This window comes from Petaurus breviceps, unplaced genomic scaffold (genome assembly GCF_028583685.1).
Source record: "Petaurus breviceps papuanus isolate PSGF00001 unplaced genomic scaffold, PetGlider_PUasm1.0 214, whole genome shotgun sequence".
NCBI lineage: Eukaryota > Metazoa > Chordata > Mammalia > Diprotodontia > Petauridae > Petaurus > Petaurus breviceps.
The window spans coordinates 13997528-14022335 of NW_027185863.1; the positions used below are offsets into that span (position 1 = coordinate 13997528).

The following is a 24808-nucleotide window of genomic DNA, read 5'->3' on the forward strand; positions in this document are numbered from 1 at the left end:
ATTATCCAATGCTAGTATGCCCTTTCTATATGATGTGTCCACAGAATCAAACATAGAACTGGAAGGGACCCTGGAGGTTATTATCTAATCTGTTGTGTCCCAGAGAAGGAAAATGAGGCCCAGAGAAGTAGAGAGACTTACCCGAAGTCACACAGGTGGTAAAGGGCTGAGCTGGAATTCAAACCCAAGCTCTCTCATTTCTAAACCTAGCAATCTTTCCACTTTCTTAATATGCAAATAGTCATACTTATAAATATATGCATACACATAACACAATGTCAAAAATGTCAAAAGAGGGGAACAGGTATCTTTAGAGAAGTAGCATGCTTTGGTAAATAGTGAGCTAAATTTGAAAAAAATATATAAACGAATTCAAATCCTGCCTTTGACACTTACTAGCTCTTTATGCTTGGCCAAATCACTAAGCCTTTATGAGTCTCAATTTCTTAATCTGTAAAATAGGGATGATACCACCCGTAATACCTACTTCATGGGGTTATTGCAAAGTTCAAATGAAGCAGTTTACATAAAGTACTTGCAAAATTAAGTATTTTATAAATGTTTATTGTTATAATTACTACTATTACTTAAAACAAATGGTTTTCCCCTACCATTGCTCATTCCTAATCTCTGTATAGTAATCTCTCAAAAAGCAGTATAAACAAGCAGGCATCAGAAAGCAGGAATTTATCTCTGATACTTCCCTGACTTTCCTGATACTAGTCCCTGGAAGTGCTTTCAAACATCAGAAATTAATTACACTGTGTTTTGAGACAAAGCAGGTAGAGTGGGAATTAATCTCCTATTCCAAGTATGTTATCCTAATTACTAATTAAAAACTTAATTTAAGCATTAACTTAAGATACCTTAAAACAAAATACAATATGGTAGCTCTAAGAGTATCACCGGGTATCATACTTTAATTAGCTTTGAACAATTATAATTCTAGCTGTCCTGGTGAGACTAGAAGGCAGAGAGCATTTGATCTGACACTGCTCCCTCTGAGTAGGAATTTGTCACTAACAAAAGACATCATAACTGACCTGAGTTAGATTTATTTAGTGGTCATGAAGTAAACTTCGTAAAAGTTGTCATCCATAACTTTTCATTTATACATAAGCTTTTACTATATCATGTCCTCTATTTCTTTGTTAAAGAATCTATCAAAGGGGCGGCCAGGTGGTGCAGTGAGTAAGAGTGCTGGCCCCAGTGTCGGGAGACCTGGGATCAGTTCTGGCCTCAGATACTTGGCACCCACACAAAAATAACTAACTGGCCATGTAACCTTGACCAAGTTTCTTAACCCCGATTGCTAAAAAAAAAAAAAAAAGGATAAGAATCTATCAAGTAGTTAGACTTGATAAACAATCTATCAAGACAGAAACAGGACTTAAGTTTGTCAATGACTACTTTTCCTTACCTGGCACTTCAAAGCAAAAAATATCACAAACACAAGCATCTAAAATTAACTGCCTCTGAAATACTGATCATTATACATGATTATTATTAAGCATTCAGAAACACATTACTATGAAATAGACACTATTTAACTAAGTACAAGTTAGTTGTGAAAATGGATTCTTTAATAATTTAGGTTAAACAGTACTGAGTGACGAAAAAAAATTTTTAAGTAGTATTAAGTTTAGAAACTTTCCACTCAGGAAATCATTTTATATAGTTGCCACTGTTTTCATAATTCATCTTTTAAAAGATCTAATAATAATAATACTATGTGAACCCCTTTAGTGGCGCACCTCATTTCCTGCACACTGAATCATGACCTGGGACATGTATATGACATTGCCCAAGGTTTTAATGTCATCTCCTTCCCAGCAGCGAATTGCTTCTGTCAGAATCTGGAGTTCAAGTTCTTTCCTTTTTCGTACTTCTTGACATTGTGCCTAGAGGAAAAGTAAAACATGTTAATAAAGAAATTAAGAATTAATTAGAGACAAGAGTCCTACTCTGGAGCAGACACAGACCGCTAAATAAATCTAAGGTATGTGCGTGTATGTACATATGTGTACACATAAATATACAAAATGAAATAATGTACACGTAAGGCATGTTTATGTGTATGTATTTGCGTGTGTGCGTGTATGCATTGTTTATATATTCCCACAATGCTGAGTACTGCATAAAGGTCAGGATACCATGGTGTATCAACATATTGTTTGCCCTGGAATTGCAATGGCTATTTTACCTCCTCTTCCTAGTGAAAATAAAGCTATATTTAAAGGTTTGGTCTTTTTGGGGGGGGAGGAGAGAAGGCAGGGCAATTTGGGTTAAGTGACTTGCCCAAGGTCACATGGCTAGTAAATGTTAAGTGTCTGAGGCTGGATTTGAACGCAGATCCTCCTGACTTCAGGGCCAGTGCCACCCAGCCGCCCCAAAGCTATATTTAAGGGCTCAAGGAATCAAGAGCCATTCCAACACTACACTAAAGTACATTATCCATTTCAGTCATACAAAAGATATGTTAAGTGGCGCAGTGAATAGAGCACCAGCCCCGAAGTCAGAAGGACCTGAGTTCAAATCTGGCCTCAGACACTTGACAATACTTACTAGCCATGTGACCTTGGGCAAGTCACTTAACCCCAATTGCCCTGCCTTCCCCCCTCCAAAAAAAAAAAAAAAAACATGTTACCAAACCATTTCATTAATTTGTATGTGAGCTGAACATAAGTTCCATAATGCCAAGACACTGTCTCTTTTTCATTTTTCTGTGATTCCCCTGATGTTTAGTACTTGTCAGGTGCTCAGTATATGCTTATTGCAATTTTATATATGGAATAATATCCCAAATAAATAAAAATTATTATTTTTTGTATGCTGGCAGGCAGACTAAGATTTTAAGAAAAATACACATCCTGACAATTTCAATAAACAAAAACATAGATTCAAAATAACTGGCCTAAATCCATTACGATTTGGATTCATACCAGAAAGCTTTCCTATACTAATATGCCACTTGGCTGCCTCATTACAGCATGGAGGTAATGCTAGGTTCCTGAAGGTAATACCAATGAAGCACAAGGTCTGGCAGGTCCTACACCAAGTTTGAAAAGTTTTGAACATGGGCCTAGCAAATGGGCTACACAGCTATCATCCAAGTCTAACATAAGTCTGCAGAAAGGAGCTCAACTTCAGAATGCTAGCTAGTAAGAGCTGAAATTTTTGGCCACCACTTACAAAGACTAGCTACTTATGGGATAGAGAAAAATATTTTTTAAGTTACTGTCTGGTAGACAGCTTATAAAAAACATAATAAATTTTCACCCTAAAGCCATCTACCTCACCAAATAATTCTAAGATTTCCTATTATTAGTTCATTAAATGTTTATCCTACATAAATAAGGGATATACAGATTGCATATCTTTTAATTCACTTACAGTGTCTTCCTTCATATGTCCTTTGTAGTTAGTTTGGGTATTTATAATTGTTAAAATTACTTATTCACCCAAAGTTGTTCTTAAAGCAATATTGCTGTTACTGTATACAGTGTTCTACTCATTTCCCTCTTCATTTTTGTGTAAGTCCATCCAAGTTTTTCTAAAATCACTGAGCTTGTCATTTCTTACAGCACAGTAGTGTTCCATCACAATCTTATACTACAACTTGTTCAGTCACACCCCAGTTGACATGCACTCCTGCACTTCCCAGTTCTTTACCACTACAAAGAGCTGCTATAAGTATTTTAAATATTCTTTTCCTTTTTGCCTAATCATCTTGAGAAACAGACCTAGTAGTGGTACTGCTGAGCCAAAGGTGAGTTCTTAGGGCGTTACTCCAGATTGCTCTCCAAAAAGGTTGGATCAGTTCATAATTCCACCAACAGTAAATTAGAGTCTCAGTTTTTCCACATTTCCTCCAACATTTTTTGCTTTGCTCTTCAATCATTTTAGTCAATCTGAGAGGTGTAAAATAATATCCCATGGTTGTTTTAATTTATATTTCTCTTATCAATAATGATTTAGAGCCTTTTCACATGACTATAAATTATTTTTATTTCTTACTCAGAAAGCTGTCTGTTCACATCCTTTGATGATTTATCAACTGAAAAATGACTCATACCCTTATACATGACAGTATTTTATGTATTTGAGATATGAGACCTTTACCTGAAAATCTATAAATTCTTTTAATATATATCTAGTTTTACACATTCAAGCAAACACACACACACACACACACACACACACACACACACACACACACATATGCACACACTCTTGCCTAAAGGTAGCCATCTCAGAAGAGAAGGGGGAAGGGAAATGGTAAAAAAAGAAAGTCACACGACAACTTTATTATATATTTAAAAGGAGTAGGAAGTTGTACATAATGGATTTGCAATTTAATGCATAATTATCTCTTTTTTCTATTCTACTATGTTATGTAGATGCTTTTTTATTTCTTAAGTTCAGAATAAAATAAATAAAATTTTATAAAAATAATTTACTTACAGAAAGATTTTTGAAGGCTGTCATAGACTTTTGAATATCTTGCCGATCTGGATGATAATCCTTATTGTAACAAAACAAAACAATATTACTGTCAATTTTGGTAACAGAAAATACTTCTTAAAAACATATTACTGCTATAGAAATGCCAGAACTTGTAAAAATATAATTCTGCTTTCAACATGTTCCTTTTCTCTGACTACTACAATAAATGTTACTTTTTCCATCCAGGAAGAAAAGCAGACCGAGGGATCTCAGGACTCTCATATGAATTCAAAGGACTCACAAAACACAAACAAAACACAACTCATTTGAGAAATAGAAGAGTGAAAAATTAAGTTTTTGCCCCTTCTTGCTAAGCCTTCAATAACATGCCAATAAGAAAAATAATTTAAAAAAAAGAAAAATAATTAACCTACCAAATCCAGCTGTTATTTAATGTCTTTTTTTTACTTCTGCTGCCCAACAACAAACTTTTAAAAATTACTTTGATATTTATGGCTAATGGCCATAATTTCTAATTAAAAAGTAGTTTTGATTTTAGAAACGATGGTATCTGAAAAAGGTAAAAGTTGTTCAAGTCCCAAAATGTTAACGTTTTAGAGGGAATTAAGGGTTGTTTGTTTTTAATCTGTTCAAAGATGTACAGTTGAAGGGACCTTGGGAGCCATTCGGGACAACAGTCTCATTTCATGGATGAAGAGGCTGAGACCTAGGTTCAAGGTCACAGAGGAATTAAGTAGTAAAGCAAGGATTTGAATCCAGATTCTCTGATGGTGGAATCATAATTTTTTCTACTCTAAGGAAAGTATATTCCTTTCCACAATAAGGAAGGTGGTAAAAGAGCAGCTCATCTGGAAAAGATCTAGGAGTCGTAGTGGACTGAAAGTTAAAGATGTCAACGATGTAGTATGAGAGCTGGGAAGTTAATGTCATCTTTAGGCTGCAGTCAGAAAGGAATAATGTCTGGGAAGAGGGAAGTAAATGGGCTAATGTATTCTACCCTCGTCAGACCTTATCTAGAATCTGTTTCATTGTGGGTACCACATTTTAGAAAGGACATTCATTGATAAGCCTGCAGAGAAGGGTAACCAGGATGGGTCTAGAGCTTATGCCTTGTGAGGATCAGCTGAAGCTAAAAAGAGATGTTCAGCCTGGACAAAAAATAAAATAAAACTTAGGAGGCATATGATAACTATTTTAAGGTACTTTTAAGGGCTACTATGTGGGATTGGTCTTATTTTTGCTTGATCCCATAGAGCTGAACTATAAGCAATGAGCAGAAGTTACAAAGTGGCAAATTCAGGCTTGAAATTATACATACATATACGCACATACACACAAACACACACACACACACACACACACACATATGAAATAGAGCTATCTAAAAGTGATTTGCACTGTGTAGGGATGTAGTAAGTTACCCCTCAGTGGAGGTCTTTAAAAAAAGTGGTAGATGGTCACTTCTCAGATATAACATGGAAGAGATATGAGTTGGACTAGGCAGCCTGTAAAATCCTTTCCAAATCTGATTGGAGGAAGGGGGTGGGGGGAGCAAGAAGAGGAAAGAGGTATTGAATGTATCAAAAAGTAAAACAGATTTTTTTAAGAAACCATCTTGAGTCCCAGAGAAATTTTTAGTTAGCTCTGAAACATGTAGTGAGTTTTCATTATAATGTGTATCCTGCAAGCTTCTTGAGGTCAGGGGCCATAGTTAGTTTCTGTGTCTCACCAACCCCTGGCCCACATGGCACCTTCAGTTTGTTATACTGATTCATTTGTGTCCCAAAAACATAAGTAGCAATTCTACATGTAAAAGGTACTGAACAAATGAATGTAAAGTGAAAAAAATGGTACCTCCATATGTCTTTCAAGTTCTTTGAGTAAAGTAGGGTATTTATCCAGGCGCATAAAAGGTTTGCTGAGGCCTGTGGTCAACACAAGAATCCCAGGACTGCTGGCGCCTTTCATCTCCATAAATTCTCCCAAATCCTCACTGAGCAAACAAAGCATCAACACAAAAGAACTTTCTTGTTAAGGGTAAAGGACAAAGCAAAGTTACAGTAACTGCTAGGCTAGGCCATTTACTCATCCTTAATTATGCCTATGATTAATGAAGAACAAAGATAGAGAATGACAAAAGATTTTGTCAGTGCTACAAATCTGAATAAGAACAAAAGAAAGTCAGGCTATCCTTCTGCACAGCAGGGAAAGCTCACTGTCTTAGGGCTCAGAAGGATAGAGCTCTGGTTCAGTCTCCACTACAGACAAGCTCTATGACCCTGGGCAACATTTTAAGGGCCTCAATTTCCTCAGTAATTTGGGCAAAATCATTTCTCAGAACCTTTCCTAGGAATAAATATTTTAACATAAGTGAATTTGTGCATTCTCTAATCAGAGAAAAAAATCTGAATGTCATGACAATGTCCAATAAGTTTCTTACTTGGAAGGTACTTCAAAAATATGACTGTAACCCAAAAAGTGAAAAATTTAAACGAACTTTAAAAAATTCAAGTGAGTTCCACATATTTCTACCACATGATGATGATTTTTACATTTCAAACACTGAAAAGATAAGACACCATAATGTCCCCAGGCACCATGCCACAATTCTATGTTTAATGCCAATTCTTTATGCATACACACATGGACATATGCTTCCACCTGGACGATCCTGATGGGATCATCTAATCAGCAAAACCATTTTATACTGAGATCCCTCAAACACCACGTAATGAACGAAAAGTTCCAGTGCAGTTCTCTTGTCAACCCCTACACTCAATTCAATCCACCAAGCACTTACTTTAAGTACCAGATATGTGCAAGCCACTGTGCTTGCTGATGGGGAATACAAATCAAGAGAGGAAAATTATTCCTGCCCTCAAGGAGATCATATTCTACTGGTAAGTAAATAAAAAACACATTAAAAGTAAATAGAGAATAATTCAACAGTGGAGGGAAATATTAACAAATGGAAGAGTCAACAAATGTCTTTTAAACAGAGGTAGAGAATCCCAAAGGTGAAAGTAAAGAGAGAGAATATTCCTACAATGAAGAAGGACAGGTTATACCAAGTCATCAAGATGGAGTATCAGAGAGTAGAGAGAACAGAGATCAAGGAAGAGAGAAACTCGTGAAAAAATTCTGGAAAGACAAGTCAGAACCATATTGTAAATAGTTTTAAACACTAAACACATAAGTTTGTACTTTACCCAGTAGGTAATAATGAGCTATGCTTTTTTTTTCCTTTTTCTTTTTTTAAATTAAATTTTATGTTTATTTTTAGGTTACATCATTCATTTCCACAAGATTTTGAGTTACAAATTTTCTCCCCATTTTTCCCTACCCACCACCCCAAAACAGCGATCCCACTGTATACTCCCTCCCCCAATCTGCTCTCTCCTATATCCTCCCCCATCCCCCCCTCCAACTTTCCAGTAGGGTAAGATGGATCTCTATAGCCCAGTGCCTGTGTGTGTGTGTGTGTGTGTGTATATAATTTCCCAGTTGCATGTAAAAATAATAATAATTTTTTTTAATTTTTTAAACATTTTATTTTAAAACTTTGAATTCCAGATTCTTTCCCTTCCTCCCTTGTCATCAACCCTTACTGGGAAGATAAGCAATTCAATATAGGTTGTACACATGTAGCTATGCAAAACATTTCCATAGTAGATATATTGTGAAAGACTGACTATATTTCCCTCCATCCTATCCCATCCCCCACTTGTTCTAGTCTCTACTTTGACCCTTTCCCTTTTCAAAAGTGTGTACTTCCAACTTCCTTCCCCCTCAACCTGCCCTCCCCCTCCATCAACCACCCTCTCATCCCCTTCCTCCCTACTCTCCTGTAGGGTGAAACACCCTATTTATTGTGTATGTCATTCCCGCCCTGAGCCAAATTCAATGAAAGTAAGGTTGACCCATTCCCTTTTGCCTTCCTGTTCTTCCCCTCCATTGTAACAGTTTTCCCTTGCCTCTTCTATATGGGACAGTTTACCCCATTCTGTCTCTCCCCATCTCCTCTCATTCTATTCCTCTCTCACCTCTCAATTTTACTTTTTAAGTATCATCCCTTCCTATTCAACTGGTCCTGTGCCCTCTGTCTATGTATACCTATACACATATATACATATACTTACATATGTATTCATACTCCCATATACCCTCCTATATACACATATGTATGTATATACACATATATACATTTATATTCCCTTCAACTATTCTCATACTAAAAAAAGTTTCGTAAGTTACAATTATCGTTTTTCCATGTTCCTACTTTGTAAATACCTCAACTTTGATAAGTTCTTCATGATTTCTTTTCCCTGTTTACCTTCTCATGCTTCTCTTGTTTCCTGTATCTGAATGTCAAATTTTCTATTGAACTCTGGTTTTTTTCATCAAGAATGCTTAAAAGTTGGGGCGGCCAGGAAGCACGGAGAGTAAGAGCACCGGCTCCACTGTCAGGATGACCTGGGGATCAAATCCGGGCTCAGCTACTTAGCACCACACCCAGAAATAACTAGCCGTGTAACCTTGAGCAAGTTACTTAACCCTGATTGCTTTAAAAAAAAAAAAAGAATGCTTAAAAGTTGGGGTGCTAGGTGGCACAGTGAATACAGAACAGGCCCTGGAGTAAGGACGACCTGAGTTCAAATATGGCCTCAGACACTTAACACTTACTAGCCGTGTGACCTTGGGCAAGTCACTTAACCCCAACTGCCCTCCAAAAAGCAAAAAAAAAAAAAGTGCTTGAAAATCCTCTATTTCATTGAATGACCATATTTTCCCCTGAAACATTATACTCAGTTTTGCTGGGTAGGTGATTCTTAGTTTTAATCCCAGCTCCTTTGACTTCTGGAATATCGTATTCCAAGCCGTTCAATCCCTCAATGTAGAAGCTGCCAGATCCTGATAGTGTTTCCACAATATTCAAACTGTTTCTTCTTGGCTTCTTGTAATATTTTCTCCTTGATATGAGAACTTCGGAACCTGGCTATAATATTCCTAGTTTTCTTTTTGGGATCTTTTTCAAGAGGTGATCAGTGGATTCTTTCAATCTCTATTTTGTCCTCTGGTTCTAAAACATAAGGGCAATTTTCCTTGAGAATTTCTTGAATGATGATTTCTAGGTTCTTTTTTTGATCATGGCTTTCAGGTAGTCCAATAATTTTTAAATTATCTCTCCTGGATCTATTTTCCAGGTCAGTGGTTTTTCCTATGAGGTATTTCACATTGTCTTCTATTTTTTCATCTTTGGATCTGTTTAATAGTATGGGTTTTTTTGTTTTTGTTGTTTTTTTTTTTGCTTTCTGGAGGGCAATTGGGGTTAAGTGACTTGCACAAGGTCACATGGCTAGTTTTTGTGTTAAGTGTCTGAGGCCAGATTTGAACTCAGGTCCCCCTAACTGCAGGGCTGGCGCTATATTCACTGCACCACCTAGCCACCCCCTATTTTTAATAGTATCTCATAAATTCACTAGCTTCCATTTGCTCTAATATAATTCTGAAGGAATGATTCTCTCCAGTGAGCTTTTAAGATTCTTTTTCCATCTGGCAAATTTGGCTTTTTAAGTCATTCTTCTTCTCGTTGGCTTTTTGAACTTCTTTTGCCATTTGAATTAGTCCATTTTTTAAGGTGTTATTTTCTTCAGTCAGGTTATTGACTCTCTTTTCGTGATTTTCTTGCATCTATCTCATTTCTCTTCCCAATTTTTCTTCCATTTCTCTTATTTGGTTTTTAAAATCCTTCTTAAGCTCCTCTATGGCCTGTAACCAATTCATATTTTTCTTGGAAGCTTTTGGTGCAGGAGTTCTGTCTTCATTGTCTTCCTCCCATTCCATGCTTTGATACTTTTTGTCCCCCCAAAAAAGGAATCTAAAGTCAGATTGCTGTGCTTGCTTTGCTTCCTTTGCTTGCTCATGTTGCCACTAAATTACTTGACTTTTGAGCTTTTTGCCACAGTAGAACTCAGCTTCCAGAGAGGAAAGCTTTGTCCCAATGGCTGGGGTTTTCACAGCTGCCAGAGCTAATTAGTTTGCTGCCCTCTCTGAAACCTCCACCCACCCCAGGTCCTCCACCCTAGACCACAATCCAGATCCAAACAGGTTAAAGCAAAAGCGATTACTCCTCAGAATGGTTGCTTGGTCCCCCTACAATCTCTGCAGGCAGGCCAGGAGCTCTGAAGCAGCCGTGTGGTAGCTGCCGTACCTTAGCCGCTTCTCCCTCTGGGGGACAAAGGCTGGACTGCACTCCCGGACCCCCTGTTCCCAAAGTCCATTGACCTCTCACTTTGTCTTTGGCATTTATGGGTTGATAATTCTGGAAACCACCACAGCTGCTGAGGATCCACTTTCCCAAAGTCCCTCCAGCCAGGGCTGGTCGGCCTACCCTGGGGCTCAAACCACAGGCTCACGTGAAGCTGGTCTCTGTTCCCAGCATCCTGCAATGGACCCTTCCTGTCTGCCTGCCAGGCTGCCTTCAGCGGAAGGTTTGTTTCTCTCTGTCACTTTGTGAGTTCTGTAGCCCTAAAGTTTGTTTAGAGTCATTTTTTATAGGTATTTGAGGTGGTTATGGGGGGAGTGTAGGGAGTTTTCCTGCTTCTACACCACCATCTTGGCTCCTCTCCTGCTACTGATGCTTTTTAAGTAAGGAGGTGACATGGCCAATCTGGCAGCTATGGGAAGAATGGGATTGAGAGAGGAGAAAATGGAGGGAGGGACACCAATTAAAAGGTAACTGTAATAGTTCAGGTGAGGAGTGACAAGGGCTAAATAAAAGTGGTCATATGAATGGAGAAAAGGGGGGATGAAGGATGGTCCATCAATAATCCTTTGTCTTTCACAAAGATCATCTCTGCAGCTCAAACCTTCAGAGGGGCAAGAGCTGCAAAAAAAGTTACAGATTTTATCTAAAACCTTGTTTTTAGGGGCAGCTAGGTGGTGCAGTGAATAGAGTACCAACCCTGGAGTCAGGAGGACCTGAGTTCAAATCTGTTCTCAGACACTTAACATTTACTAGTCATGTGACCTTGCGTAAGTCACTTAACCCCAATTGTCCTGTCTTCCCCGCTTCAAAAAGCAAAAACAAAACAAAAAACATTTTGTTTTTAAAGTGAACTCTCTGGAACTCAGAATAACTCTAAAACATACAAACGCTATGACTATTATCACCATTCTCCATGAATCACTTAGTGTTTATGGAGATGAGTGAAGTAAACTCTCAACTCTGTGAGCTTTGTAAAAGAAGGTGCTGCACTGCAAGTTGCTTAAGGAAACCTTTTTTTATGACAGTTTACCCTTTAAATATGTATCTTCCAAAGGTCACTCCCTATGTTTTCTCATCTGCTGGGGGTCATAAAGCCAAATTGGCTCTAAACTTAATATGCTCATATTTTCCCATTTGCCACTTCCGACCTCCTTACTCAAGACCTAGATCAGCCAGCTGTTGTGGATGCAGAATGATCACTGATAATTTGCAGAACATGCTCATCATCTCGGCTCTTGGTTATGTAATTGTTGACTTTAAATAAATTATCTCTTCTCAGAAGTGAAAGTAAGAATACAAGAAAAAGTAGGCAGCACCATTTCTTGGGAAAAGTACTTAACTGAGAGTCCGAAGACCAAGACCCCAGTTGGACCTCTGCTATCAACTAACCAAGGCAAATCACTTGCCTCTGTCTCTTCATGTGTAAAACAGAAGGGTTGAATTAAATAGCCTCTAGTTTCTGTTCCTGCCCTAAGAATAGATGATTTTAAGAGTCCAAACTGGACCATGGTAAATTAAAGCTTAGGCTGGAAGTGAATCACAATTAGGATCAGGTTAACAGGTTAAAAGATGAAAACAGGTTGTAACTGGTTTGTTTGTTTGTTTTGCTTTTTGCTTTGTTGTTGTTAACAATCACCTAGACCTTAAATTTAAATTGTTTATCATACAGATGATATGGGCTCCACTGACTTAACTAATGAGAAGAAGCAATCAAATGTCCACAGGTAAAACAAAAATCATAGAACAATTACCTGAGAATAATTTTGTCTTTCCTAAACAAAGTATATTATTTTATTCCATTTTAGTATTTCATTTTTACCAAGCACAGAGAGCTTATTGCGGGTCCCTGATTCATAAATATTAAACTTTAGTGTTTCAAAAGCCCTTTGGTTTCAAAGACCAGTGAGCAACTCCCCACCCACCCAAACCACCACCTTCTCCCAGTCCAGCAATGATGAATTTACAATTTAGTAAATCTCCACAATTTAATAAATGTTCTTCAAGGACTGCTGTCGCCCATATGGCAAGAGTACTTTCCAAACACAAGAGATTCTCTGATAACAGATACAAAAATCTGTCACTGAGCCCACAAAACCTTTTCCAGTTTGGTAGATCTCCCCAGATCTTAAACTAAGCTGAAATTGCATTCAAGATCCCAGAATCACCTGCAGGTCATAATAAGAATTAGTGAATGAATTTCAGAGGGTCTTTAGTATTTGTAACATTTCATTATTAAATCAATTACACCACAACAAAGTAACAAAAATGGAGTACTTCGTTTATTAGGATCTTTTCAAATCTTGGAATATCAACAGTCAAAAACTGGCTTAGAGGTGAATGAAACTCAGTCCATCACAAACTATTTCATTATGTTTCACCAAAATTTTAAAATATTAGGTCCCTAATCATATGTGGCATCCTGCTCTTCTAAGGAAAGAAATGATCTATAGTAAAAGAACTACTAATCCATCATCCAAATGAAAGCAAATGCAAATTTAATCAGAAACTGCTATTTTATTGAACGGAAAACAATATGGACCTATGCCTGTAATGTTGGGCCACTGTATAATGAGGAAATTGAACAAGATTTTAACCTATCTAAGGCCACTTCCAGTTCTACATCTATGATCCTATTTAAAAAAAATAACCACACAGTCCATACCTTTAAATAAATAAATATATCATAATACTGTTGTTTAAGGAGCCTCATAGTCTAGTTCTTGCCGTCAAAAGGCTTACACTCTAGAACAGGGAGTAAAAAAAGGCTGATATAAGGTGAAATATAATAAATGTCAGAGAAAGACTGACTGGAAGAGGAAGGCATAATTTCTAATGGGACAGGGGAGCAGTGAGGAGAAAAGTATAGAGTATGAGGGAAGGCAGTTGGGTTTAGTAGAAAGAATAATGGCCTTAGAGTCAGACAAGATCAATAGTCTATCAACAACACCTATAAGCTGTGTCACTATGGAATACACGAATCTCAGTTTCAGTTTCCCTATCTATAAAACGGAGTCAATAAAACATGTCCTAATCACTTCCCAAAATTATCCCATTTTTAAAAAATTGCTAAATGTATATAGTATGTACAGAGCACTGAGCTAGGTGCTAGGAACTAAGTATACACAGGCAAAAACAAAATAGTCTCCAACCTTGAGGAGCTTAAAAGATCATACTAGAATGTTAAAAGGAAAGCTGTAAGGAAAAGGACTTGTAAACCTCAAAACATCCTAGAAATGGAAGTTACTGTTTTACATATGGTAAAAGTAAGAGGGTAACCCAAAATTAAAAATCCAAAATCATTTCCTACCAATTCAGTGCTCTTTTTGTTGTATCAAACTGTCATCTACATTTCTGCCTCTGTTTAGTACACCTGCCTATAATTGAAAAAAATATCACATTTAATTTGAAAAACAAAACTACTTTTCAATAGTTTATTATTTGGGTGTTAAACCTGTGAAACATTTAGTCCTCTGGTTCTTCCCCTTAGTTTTTCTTTCACCTGTTTTTTTTTTCTTTTCCTCTTACATATAGCAAATGGTTTCCTTCCTTAATAGACCATCAATTGTATTTACAATCCTTGAAGTCCCTTATTCCTCAGGTAAATTATTCTTTATGTTTCATAATGCATGTATTAAACTTATTCACCAATGGAAACAACTACCAGCCTATTATTCTCTTCCTTCTCATCTTCTCCTCAACAAAAAAATAGATATTTATATGGAACATTACCTCTTTTCTTAGATTTATCTTGATACAGAACATGGCTTTTATGTTTTTCCGGAAATCAAGTAAAATAATTTTATGTGAAAGTCAACTGTTGAAAAAGAAAGTAGTTAGGCACCCAGAAATTCCAGTACAGAGCATTAAAAAATGGAAAAGTTTTGGTATTTAACTATAAATAATTTCCCCCAGCTTTGTCATCATATAATTATCCAACTTCATAAATAAATCTAGGGACTTTAGCTCTATAGTTACCATCCATTTTTTATTTGCTCTAAAATCCACTGTCATTGCTCTACTGTCCCCAACTCTTTGGGGAAATGATTGCCTCTGAAGGGTGAGATTTTAGGCTCAATCCTACTCCTTGCTAGTCACATGACCATGGCAAATTACCACTATGGAGATTAGTTTGTTTTCTTCATCTGTGAAATGAGAGTCTTGGAAAAGGTGGTCTTTAAGGGTCTGAGCCAATTCTATAACTCATCATATAATTTCATCATCAACATGGAAATAGTCACTAATTGTACAGATAAAATAGAGGTAATGTCATCTTGTTTATGCTTAAACATCTCCTACTGTAGCTTCCACTATACACATGCATAGTAGGAAGACTATTGAATTTGGAGTCAGAAAATGAGAATCCAAATGCTGACTCTGCTATTTAACCCTGTGACCTCAGGAAGTCAGCTCATCTCTTTGAGCCTCTGTTGTCTTATTTGTAAAATGGTGGAGGGGTGGGTGGTGACTAATGTTCACAAAAGTTTCCTCCAATTAAAATCCTATCTTAAAGTTGTTGCCACCAGTTTCAAACACCATAGATGACTCTCTAATTTTACTGTACATAATCCTCACCACAAGACAACAGGAACTGAAGTACCTGCTTAGACCATCAAGTAAGAAAGAATGCCATCATTGTATTGTTCCTATTTTCCCTCTGATACTGCAACCTCTATCCCTGTATCTCAAGGGTGACTGAACTAGAAAATAGTTATAGTAAGAGTAGAGTGAACAGAATAGGCACAAAAGTTATTAATTTCATCTCCAATCCCTTATCACATTATTCAGTGTCTGATCATACAAAATCAGTGTTCTTCTCGATACAAAAATTTTTTAAACAATATAATCATTGCATCTTCTTATTAATCCTTCCTCAGAAAACTACAATCTAATAGCTCATAAACATTAGCAATTGAGTGGTCTCTTCCATTACCAACAGAGGTTAATGTATGGATTAGAAGAATATTCATGAGATGCCAACAGTTTTATCCTATGCTTTTGAAAACTTCTGTAAGTCAAATTAAAAAGGAACCATATGGTAGGACATCAAGAATATATTAATAATGTTTGCTTAAATGCCACCCATAAAATATTTTCTACCTAATTTAACTGTGGAGGATTTATCCAGGAAGCTTTCAAAGTCATAATATACACCAGCAATTTCATGTTTATGCTGTAAATGAACTCCCCTCAGTTAATTTCATATCTGGTAGAGACAGCACTGAAACTAAGAGAAAGCCCTGTTTGAAAACAAAACTAGGTTTTCAGCAGTAAATGTCTAAATGAGGAGGAATGAGATTTTTATACAATGCTAGAAGCTGTTGAGCAGGCCAATGAGAGTTTTAAAATCCTTTTGCAGGTCATTGTGTTAGTTTTATTTATTTACTTCTATGCTGAATTAAAAAAAAACAACAATGCATATTGCTCACAGCTCTTTTGAAAAGACAATGGTTCTCTTCAGTTCACTTAATTTCTACTGGCACTAGAAAGTACTGTACAGTGTATCTCCTCTGTGTTTACTGAAATGAGCCACAGAAAAGGAACAAAGGGGGCACACAAAATAGTCGAGCAAAAAAAAAAATTAGTCGAGCAAAAAGGAACAAAATGCTGGGGGTAAAATTTAAATCATTTCATGGTATAAATTATTAAAGCTGCAATTTATTCAAAATAGTTTGACATGAACATATATCACAGCTGATTTAATCAAGAAAAATGGATTTGGGGCAAATATATTTTAGTTAAGCTATCTATAGATTCTACAATACTAAGAACGTGTTAGGATAGTTTGCACTGGAAAAATCTTTAAAATATCCATGCCAAAATGACCTTAAGTATTCAAGTTAGTCTTACTTTCTTGAGATTTCCTCCATGCCAATGCCAACCACTGCCTCCTATGCTACCAAAAGCCAAGTCCCCAATCCAGCCTATCAGAATTACATTGTTGATCCCCACTAGAGAGCAATACCTTTCACAGTGGTCTCACCATTTAATAAATGTTAGGTAAACAGAGTTTTTATGTTTAAAATATTAGACTAGTCAATCTAAAAGCTGGTAATCAACTACGTTTTTAAAAGCAGTAAGTAGCAACTACTTCCAAAAGCCAAGTAAATCCAAGACTTACACCCCTGAAGCCGGGCTTGGTTTGTAGCAGACAGACTGTGAGCGCTCACTGCTTACAGGTCTGAGGAGGGCACACAGGCAACGCATCTTGACAGATCTGGGGAGTTCTAGGCTCCCTTAGTGACTTTCTGCCTTTTTAGGGCTCTGAATTCTTTAGGACTGAGCTCTGATGGCTCCTTACTGTAGGACTGTTTCTCCAAGAATGACATCAGCCAGTACACTGCAAGGCTCTGGGATATACCAAGTGGAGGAGGGACAAAGAGTTTCCTGACTCAGAAAATTATCTCTATTCTATGCTCCAGTTATTTTGAGTAAATACTATGTTTAAGTTTCACAGATTTATCAAAATAGCTATTAAGGTAATGGTACAGGGGATAAACACAGCATACACTTGAAAAACATTCCCTTTAAAAGCCCTAGGAGTTTCCCAAAATGTTATTGGTTCCAAAAGATCTCAATTTCAGGACAAATTTCTCCCTTCTCTGAAAACTAACTTAAACCCTCCCCACCAAAAACTATATGCAATATATCTATGTATTATAAATGCATTATGTATGTGTGTATAGGTATACATATATATGTATATATAATAACACAGATGTGTATAACATTTATAATATATACGCACATATTATATTGTGCAATATGATATATTGTGCACATAACATATACACACAATATAATATTTATAATACATATGCACATTCTACATACATGTATATATTGTGCGGGTGGGTGTGTATACACATGCTCCAGCACTAAGAATTAACATTCATGTCATGCTTTACATATTGTTATTTCAATTGATCCTCACAACAATCCTGTGAGACAGATGCTACTTTTATCCCCATTTTCCATTTAAGGAAATTGAGGCTGAGATGTCAAGTATTTGATAAAATTACTGAGAGCCTGAACCAGGATTTGAACTCAGAGTCTTTCTCTGACCCCAAGTTCTGTGTTCTATCCATTCTGCCATCTTCTCCTTACTAAGACTACAGACAAACCACTTAAGGTCTGAGTCTCAGTTTCTCATTACAGTGTTTCTGTGAAGAAATGTGTTGTTGAACAGCAACAAAGGAATAGCAGTTGTTGTGTGCTGTTATACTGCTCCAGATCTGAGGTTTCACTTGTGTAGGAAAACCTAGTGAAGAAAAAAACTCCCTCTACCAATGCAGATTAGGAGACCGCATGGCAGATATACCCACAACCAGTCTCAAAACCTGTGTTCAAGTCCAGTAAGAGTCAGGAACACTGAACTAGGTACTTCTGTTACACATAAAAAAGTAGACAGTTCACATATAAAATACACACACACTCTCTAATCCTACCAGACTGTAAACTCCTTGATGACAGAGGTTTACTTTTGTCTTTATTCTCTGTGCACAGTCTGGCTCATAGCAGGTACTTAAGTGCTTCTGATTAATTTTTTTTTAATCACTAGAAACACTATGATGTTCTTACATGGAAATTTCATACAAATGGTATTTCTTATTAGGCTATAAAATACCCAAAGTTCTGTTCCGTAATTTGCTGTATAGCCTTAGATAACTCACAACCTCTCTGATTCTATTTTCCCAGCTGTAAAAGCAAGGATGATAATACTGTCCTGCCTATATCACATAGCTATTATGAAGTTATAAAGAGATAACATATAAGAAAGTACTTTGTAACCAGAAATTACTATATAAAGTAAGTTCTAGTACTCTATAATTGCACACATTCTTTATGTTATTTTATAATCTGCCAAATTATACATAAGAATAATATTTTAGGATACTCATTTGCTTCTCAAAGTGCTTTAACATTTTAAAATTTTTAAATAGTTCTGCAGGTCTCAATTTATTTTTAGAATCTCAAATTTGATAATACTTAGAATGACTGGTTGGATTCTTCCACTCAGCCCAAAAATAAATGATGCTTAGCACATAGTAGACGTTTAATAAATATCTAGTGATTGACATGACTAGTTGATATAAGACTCGCTGATATAATGAGAGAAAAATCCCTAAAGTTCTGAGAGGGACTTCAAAAACCATCTAGTCCTGCCCCTCTCACTTTGCATGTAAGGAAGCTGAGTTCCAGGGAGGTTAACTAGCTTGCCCACTATGTCACACAGGAAATAAGGCTCAGAGGTGGAATTTGAATACAAGTTCTTTGAATCCAGTTGGGGGCAAAGGAGGGTGAGAGCATGGCAAAAGAAAATCTTAGCTTTTTTTAATAACAGGAAGCCCCATCTAGAATACCTGTTGAACACTTACACTACTTGATTCTATTCAAATTGAATCAAACTTACTAAAAACAAACTGACTTACAATACAAATTCTAAGAATACGGAAATTGCCTTTTGGATGATTTTTCAGGTTGTTTCTGTCCTAGTATACAGGTGAATTTTTTTTTCTTTAAGACCTACTTGATGCAAAGAACAATGAAGGTGAGAAGGGTGGGAAATAAACTAAAATGGTGATTTTAATTCTACCTCAGAGACAATGGCATTTCATAATTAATACATCAAAAAAGAATGATTAGCTTTAAACTACCTAGTTTATTAAAAACTAGGCATGGAAAGGAACACATTCTCAGAAAAGATAAAAATTACATGGAGCATGAGTAGTCTTTCAAATAGGTATAAATTAAAATAGTTGAACTAAAGAAATTAAATGCCTTATAAATTGTAACACGTGATTATTAGTTTTTTTTCTTCCTCTGTTACTCTTTACTCAGTGAATTCATTTTTATGACCACTGAGTTTATTTTACCTGACTCAAAACAGTGTCTCAAAAAGTTTTTTTGCTTTACTTCACTACCTCAACACATATATTCATTCACAATGCAAAAAAGTGTTAAATCTGAATTCACAGGACCTGAATTTGAATCCAGCTTTGCTACAGGTGCGTGACACTGAGCAAATAACTTAATCTCTTGGCCTCAGTTTCCTCATCAATAAAATGACAGGAGTGGATTGAATTGACATCTCTGTGAGGTCCCTTCCAGCTCTAGATGCTACTGAAAGATACGGATACTGAAAGCAAAGGATAATACAGATAAATCAACTTTCTGCTCCTGCTGATAAAGAAAGGGACATGTATTTTTCATCATTCAGACTTCTACCCTAATGAAATAATTTCTATGATGCTAATAACAATACCTAATATTTATACAGTGCTTTTTGATTTAACAATAACTTTATATACATTATCTTACTTGATCCTTACACCAATCCTGTGAGACAGGCACTATTATTATCCACATTTTACAGATCATGAAATTGAAGTGAAGTTGTATCACAGAGTACTCTATCTCATTTGATCCTCCCAATAACTCTAGGAGACAACTTGTTCATTTTTTAAAATGAGGTCACTGATATTCAGAGTGTTAGTGACTTAACTAGCATCATATGGCTATCAAGTAGCAGAGCAAGGAACTCCTGATTCCTACACTTCAGATTTCTTTCTGCTATTCCTAGGAAGCCAACTCAGAGTTTCAGGGACATCAAGTTACTTTCACACACAAAAAACAAACAAACAAAAAAATCCTTAATGTATCTTTTATCTTAAATCTCCAGTATTAACTTTTACCCTATAATATGAATCACAGTAGAATGCTGCAGAAACATTTAGGCAAATCAATTCAATCAACAGTCATTAGATAATATCTTTGCCCTAAAAGGCTTGTGAATTTATCCTCAGATTTCAATAAGGAATTTTGCCAAAAAGGTCAATATGTAGCTTTTACCTTAACTTTCTAAAGCATTGATTCTTTCTCTATTTTAATAACTTCTTAAATAAGGGACTACTGCTACTTAGTCATAACTCCACTGAAAGCAGCACGACTACTAAAAAGATTAGGAAATGTTTTATAGAAGAATCAGATTGCCAACTTCTTAATGATAAAGACTCTCTCTCCTCATGTTTCTGCTTACCCACAGGGTAACTTAATGAAAAGTAAAATGCAGACTGACAATTATTAAAAAAAGGTCCATAGTAGCAGAAGTAGCTAGGGTAAGTTATCAATATCCTTTTAAAACTCTGAGGAAACAGGAAGCATGTATGGTTTCTCCTATTTCCTGATCCTATAGGACTCACTTTGAAAATGTATTTGGAGAGTAGTACACATTTTCTTAAATTTGTTGAAAAATTCAATACTTCTGAAAGGAGAGACAAAACGATCTAGAATTTTCTTTTTACCTATGCTTAAATAGGCAATCTACTTCTGTATCACATGGAGAACAAACTTACTTATGTCTCATACAGAGAGACTTTAACTGCCTTGAAAATGCTTTGCTATCTCTTATCAGTTCACTCCAACCATATGACTAATGGGTTTTCTAAAGGCATTATGGGATAACTCTATCTTTTAAAAGGACTCGATCCCTTATTTCTACAGGCAGAGAATTCCTCGTGACACCTACCCTGACCCCAAAAAGCCTTATTATCAGAGATTCTCAGGCATTACATTTCATATATTTTTAAAACATACAGACAGTATCATTTCATAGGCATGCCCCTCCATGACAGTTGCAATGCAAAAACTTGGGAACCATTTTTGGAAATATCTTTCCAAGTACTTAACATTTGCTATTAGGGAAATAATAATAGCAATATGGAGAAAGAAAAGATTTTTTCAAAGTATTAAAAATTCTACCTTGAGGCATATGAAGAAAGCCAACATCATAAGTATTTAGAAAACTGCTTTTAAAAATATTTAACTAGATAAATTCTTAAAACATGTGTTGCATTTTGCATTTTATAAAGGTTCATTCATCCAAGTAAAATTTTGGAATGTCATCAGAGTATACAAAGAGCAAGCAAACAAAAATATAAAATAACTTAAATACAAACAGAACCAATGAGGAATGAATGCCTTTACTTTCACCTCTGCCTCATTTAATAATCATATTACATTAAAGCATTTGACTTTTATTACAGACTATTCTGAGTTAGCAATATGCACAAGATTAAGAAAACTAAAGGGGGAGGGTATGTAATTTTCCTTCAAATGCTTATTTTTTTTCTTTTTGGAGGGTAATTGGCGTTAAGTGACTTGCCCAAGGTCACACGGCTAGTTTTGTGTTAAGTGTCTGAGGCAGCATTTGAACTCAGGTCCTACTGACTCCAGGGCCGGTGCTCTATTCACTGTGCTACCTAGCTGCCCCCAAATGCTTATTTGACATGAAAGGATTTTAAGAATATCAAAAATGTTGGAAACAAGAAAAAAGAAGATAATCAGGAGAGAAAGAAAAGCCAGAGGAAAACACTTCCTCTCTTAATGAAAGAGAAATCCTTGACTACTGGCTAAAAACAGAGTTAAACCTAAAATTTCCTTCAGAACTACAACATGCTCTAGAACTTTTATAATCTCTGCTAACAAGTTTGGTAAAGACTGTTCATTAATCAAACAAAAATCAGATTACCCTTTTTCATACTTCTAGAGTGGAGGCAACACAGCACAGCAGAAAAAGCACTGGGTCTCTCTACAGTCTGAGGACCTATGATCAAATTCTCCCTTCTGATGTGTATTTACAGGGCGACCTTGAACAATTATTAAACCTTCTTGTTTCCTTGTCTGTAAAAATAAAGAAATGGAACTAAATGGCCTCTGAGGTGCTGTACTGCTCTAGAGCCACGATCCTATGAAAGTGCATTGGGGGGGGGGGGGGGGGGCAGCCAGGTAGCACAGAGAACAAGAGCACCGGCTCCAGTGTTGAGAAGACCTGGAGATCGAATCCCAGGCTCAGACACTTAACACCCACCCAGAAACACCTGGACGTGTAACCTTGAGCAAGTTACTTAACCCCAATTGCTTAGGGGCGGCCAGGTAGCACAGTGAGTAAGAGCACCAGCTCCAGGTCGGGATGACCTGGGGATCAAATCTGGGCTCAGATACTCAGCACCACACCCAGAAAAGCTGGCTGTGTAACCTTGAGCAAGTTACTTAACCTGGATTGCTTAAAAAAAAAAAAAAGAGGTCAAGGGCTTTGCCCAAGGCCAAACAGTTGGAATGTGTCAGAGGGTGGACTTGAATGTAGGCCTTCTTGGCTTTGAGGTCCACCCTCTATCTACTATATCATACTGCAACTCTAAAGAATATTAAATGTTATTAATGTATAATTATATTAAATAACTGCATGAGTTAATCAAACCTGATTCTCTTACCAAGCAAAGGATAATTAAATACTATCTTCCATGCATTTATTTGTTTAAAAACTAGTGGCTTGGCTTGATAAATTTCCAAGCAAGGACTACGGATATACATTAGATATTCTGAATAAAAATGCATACAAAGGTGATATTTATATCACAAAATTTTCACTGGTCCTCTTTTAACTGCTGCCCACAATCAAAGGCTAAAACAACAGGAACCTTAGGAAGGCAGCTTATAGCAATGGAATAAACACTTAATCTAAAACAATTTTAAATTTAATTAAATGCCTAGATTAAAATTCTGGCTCTGTGTAAACCTGTATAAGTTATCAAACTTCACTGGTTCCAACCTCCATTTCTAGTAGTATGTCATGCTATCCTACCTTATCTCCTCAAGAACATACTCTTTAACCAACATTCTCCCTCAAACTTAAAGTGTTTCCTCCATATTATCCCAAGGACATGTGTCATCATCTGTTTTTGCCCCATCACTCACACTCTACCACCTTGTATTGAACCATGTATACATACATGTGTGTATAGACAAGTGCATATGTCTACATATACATATGCACACTCTACTACCTTGTATTAAAACACTATATACACACACATTAGTTTAACACAAGATGGCAGAGTGCATATATATACATGCATAAACGTATACATAGACATACATAAATGTATGTGTGTATACACACACACACACACACAAATCTATCTCTCTCTCTCTCTCCTGTAAAATCCCTGAGAGCACTATGTGGTGTGTTTAACACATAGTTAGATAATCTGAATTAGTATTTCTGAAACATCTGAACACAGAAACAGTTCATGTGAAAAAGACCTAGGATTTTAATGGACTGCATACAAAGTGATTCTTCTGTGTGATAAGGCAGTCAAAATACAGCTATTTAAAAAGCAATATAACATCCCAAACCTAGGAGGTGATAATCTTCCTGAACTCTACACTTGTCAGGTCATGTTTGAATGAATATATCCAGTTCTCAGCAACATTTCTCAGGTGGGACATTAATAATTCGATTGAACCAGTATTTATAAAGTATCCACTGTGTGCTAGGCACTGAAAAGATGAAACAGCTCTTGCTCTCAAGAAGCTTACATTCTAGAGGACAGAGTAGAATATGTCTGAAGAGAACTATCAAGATGGTGATCTTGAGAAACATGCCGCATGAAGAATGAAGAAACAATGCTGCTGAGCTCCAGGAGAGGAGGAAGGAGAAAGGACATGAGCAGAGAAGGTTTGGAGAATCATCGGAACTAGAGCTAGAAAGAATCTCAGAGCCCCATCATCTAGTCCAATCTCCCCAAGTTATAGATGAGGAAACTGAGGCTCAGAAAGGGAAGTGGTTTGTCAAGTCCTGGAATCTTCCCACACAGCTTTATTATCTCTCTGCAGTCCTTTGGCCTTAATCAAGGCAGACCCTCATGGCCTCTACAACACAAATTTCCTCTGAGTGATCTCCTTCACCCTCTTCTTGTCCTAGAGATAGGCTCTAGACAGACCCCCAGTCTGCCTGGTCTGGACCAAAAACACTCTCAATTTATACATTCAAAAAATATTTTTAAAAGTGGAGTTAATGGATTATATTTCACCACCATAGATGCAACGAATAGCCATAGTCACTCTTAAAATCCTTGCTTTCTCTGTAAGCCTTGGTAGGTAACCTTTAAGTCTCTTTACTCTAAACAAATATTTATTAAGATCTACTATGACCAAGAACTACGGTAATATAAACAAACAAACAAACAGAATAAATACCAAGTCTTTTAGCCTCAAGAAGATCAGGACCTTGTT

General features: G+C 36.5%; 1 protein-coding gene across 1 annotated transcript in view; it reads right to left on the reverse strand.

The window, feature by feature from the left end:
* The window catches only part of ARHGEF7 (Rho guanine nucleotide exchange factor 7), a 310305-nt gene that overhangs the window by 61245 nt on the left and 224252 nt on the right, over positions 1–24808 (reverse strand). Inside the window, exons 14-16 of the mRNA XM_069094099.1 lie at positions 6322–6460; positions 4465–4524; positions 1755–1901 (exon numbers count right to left, since the gene is read on the reverse strand). Of these exons, the coding sequence (XP_068950200.1) occupies positions 1755–1901; positions 4465–4524; positions 6322–6460 (346 nt within the window). The remainder of the gene's footprint in view (positions 1–1754; positions 1902–4464; positions 4525–6321; positions 6461–24808) is intronic.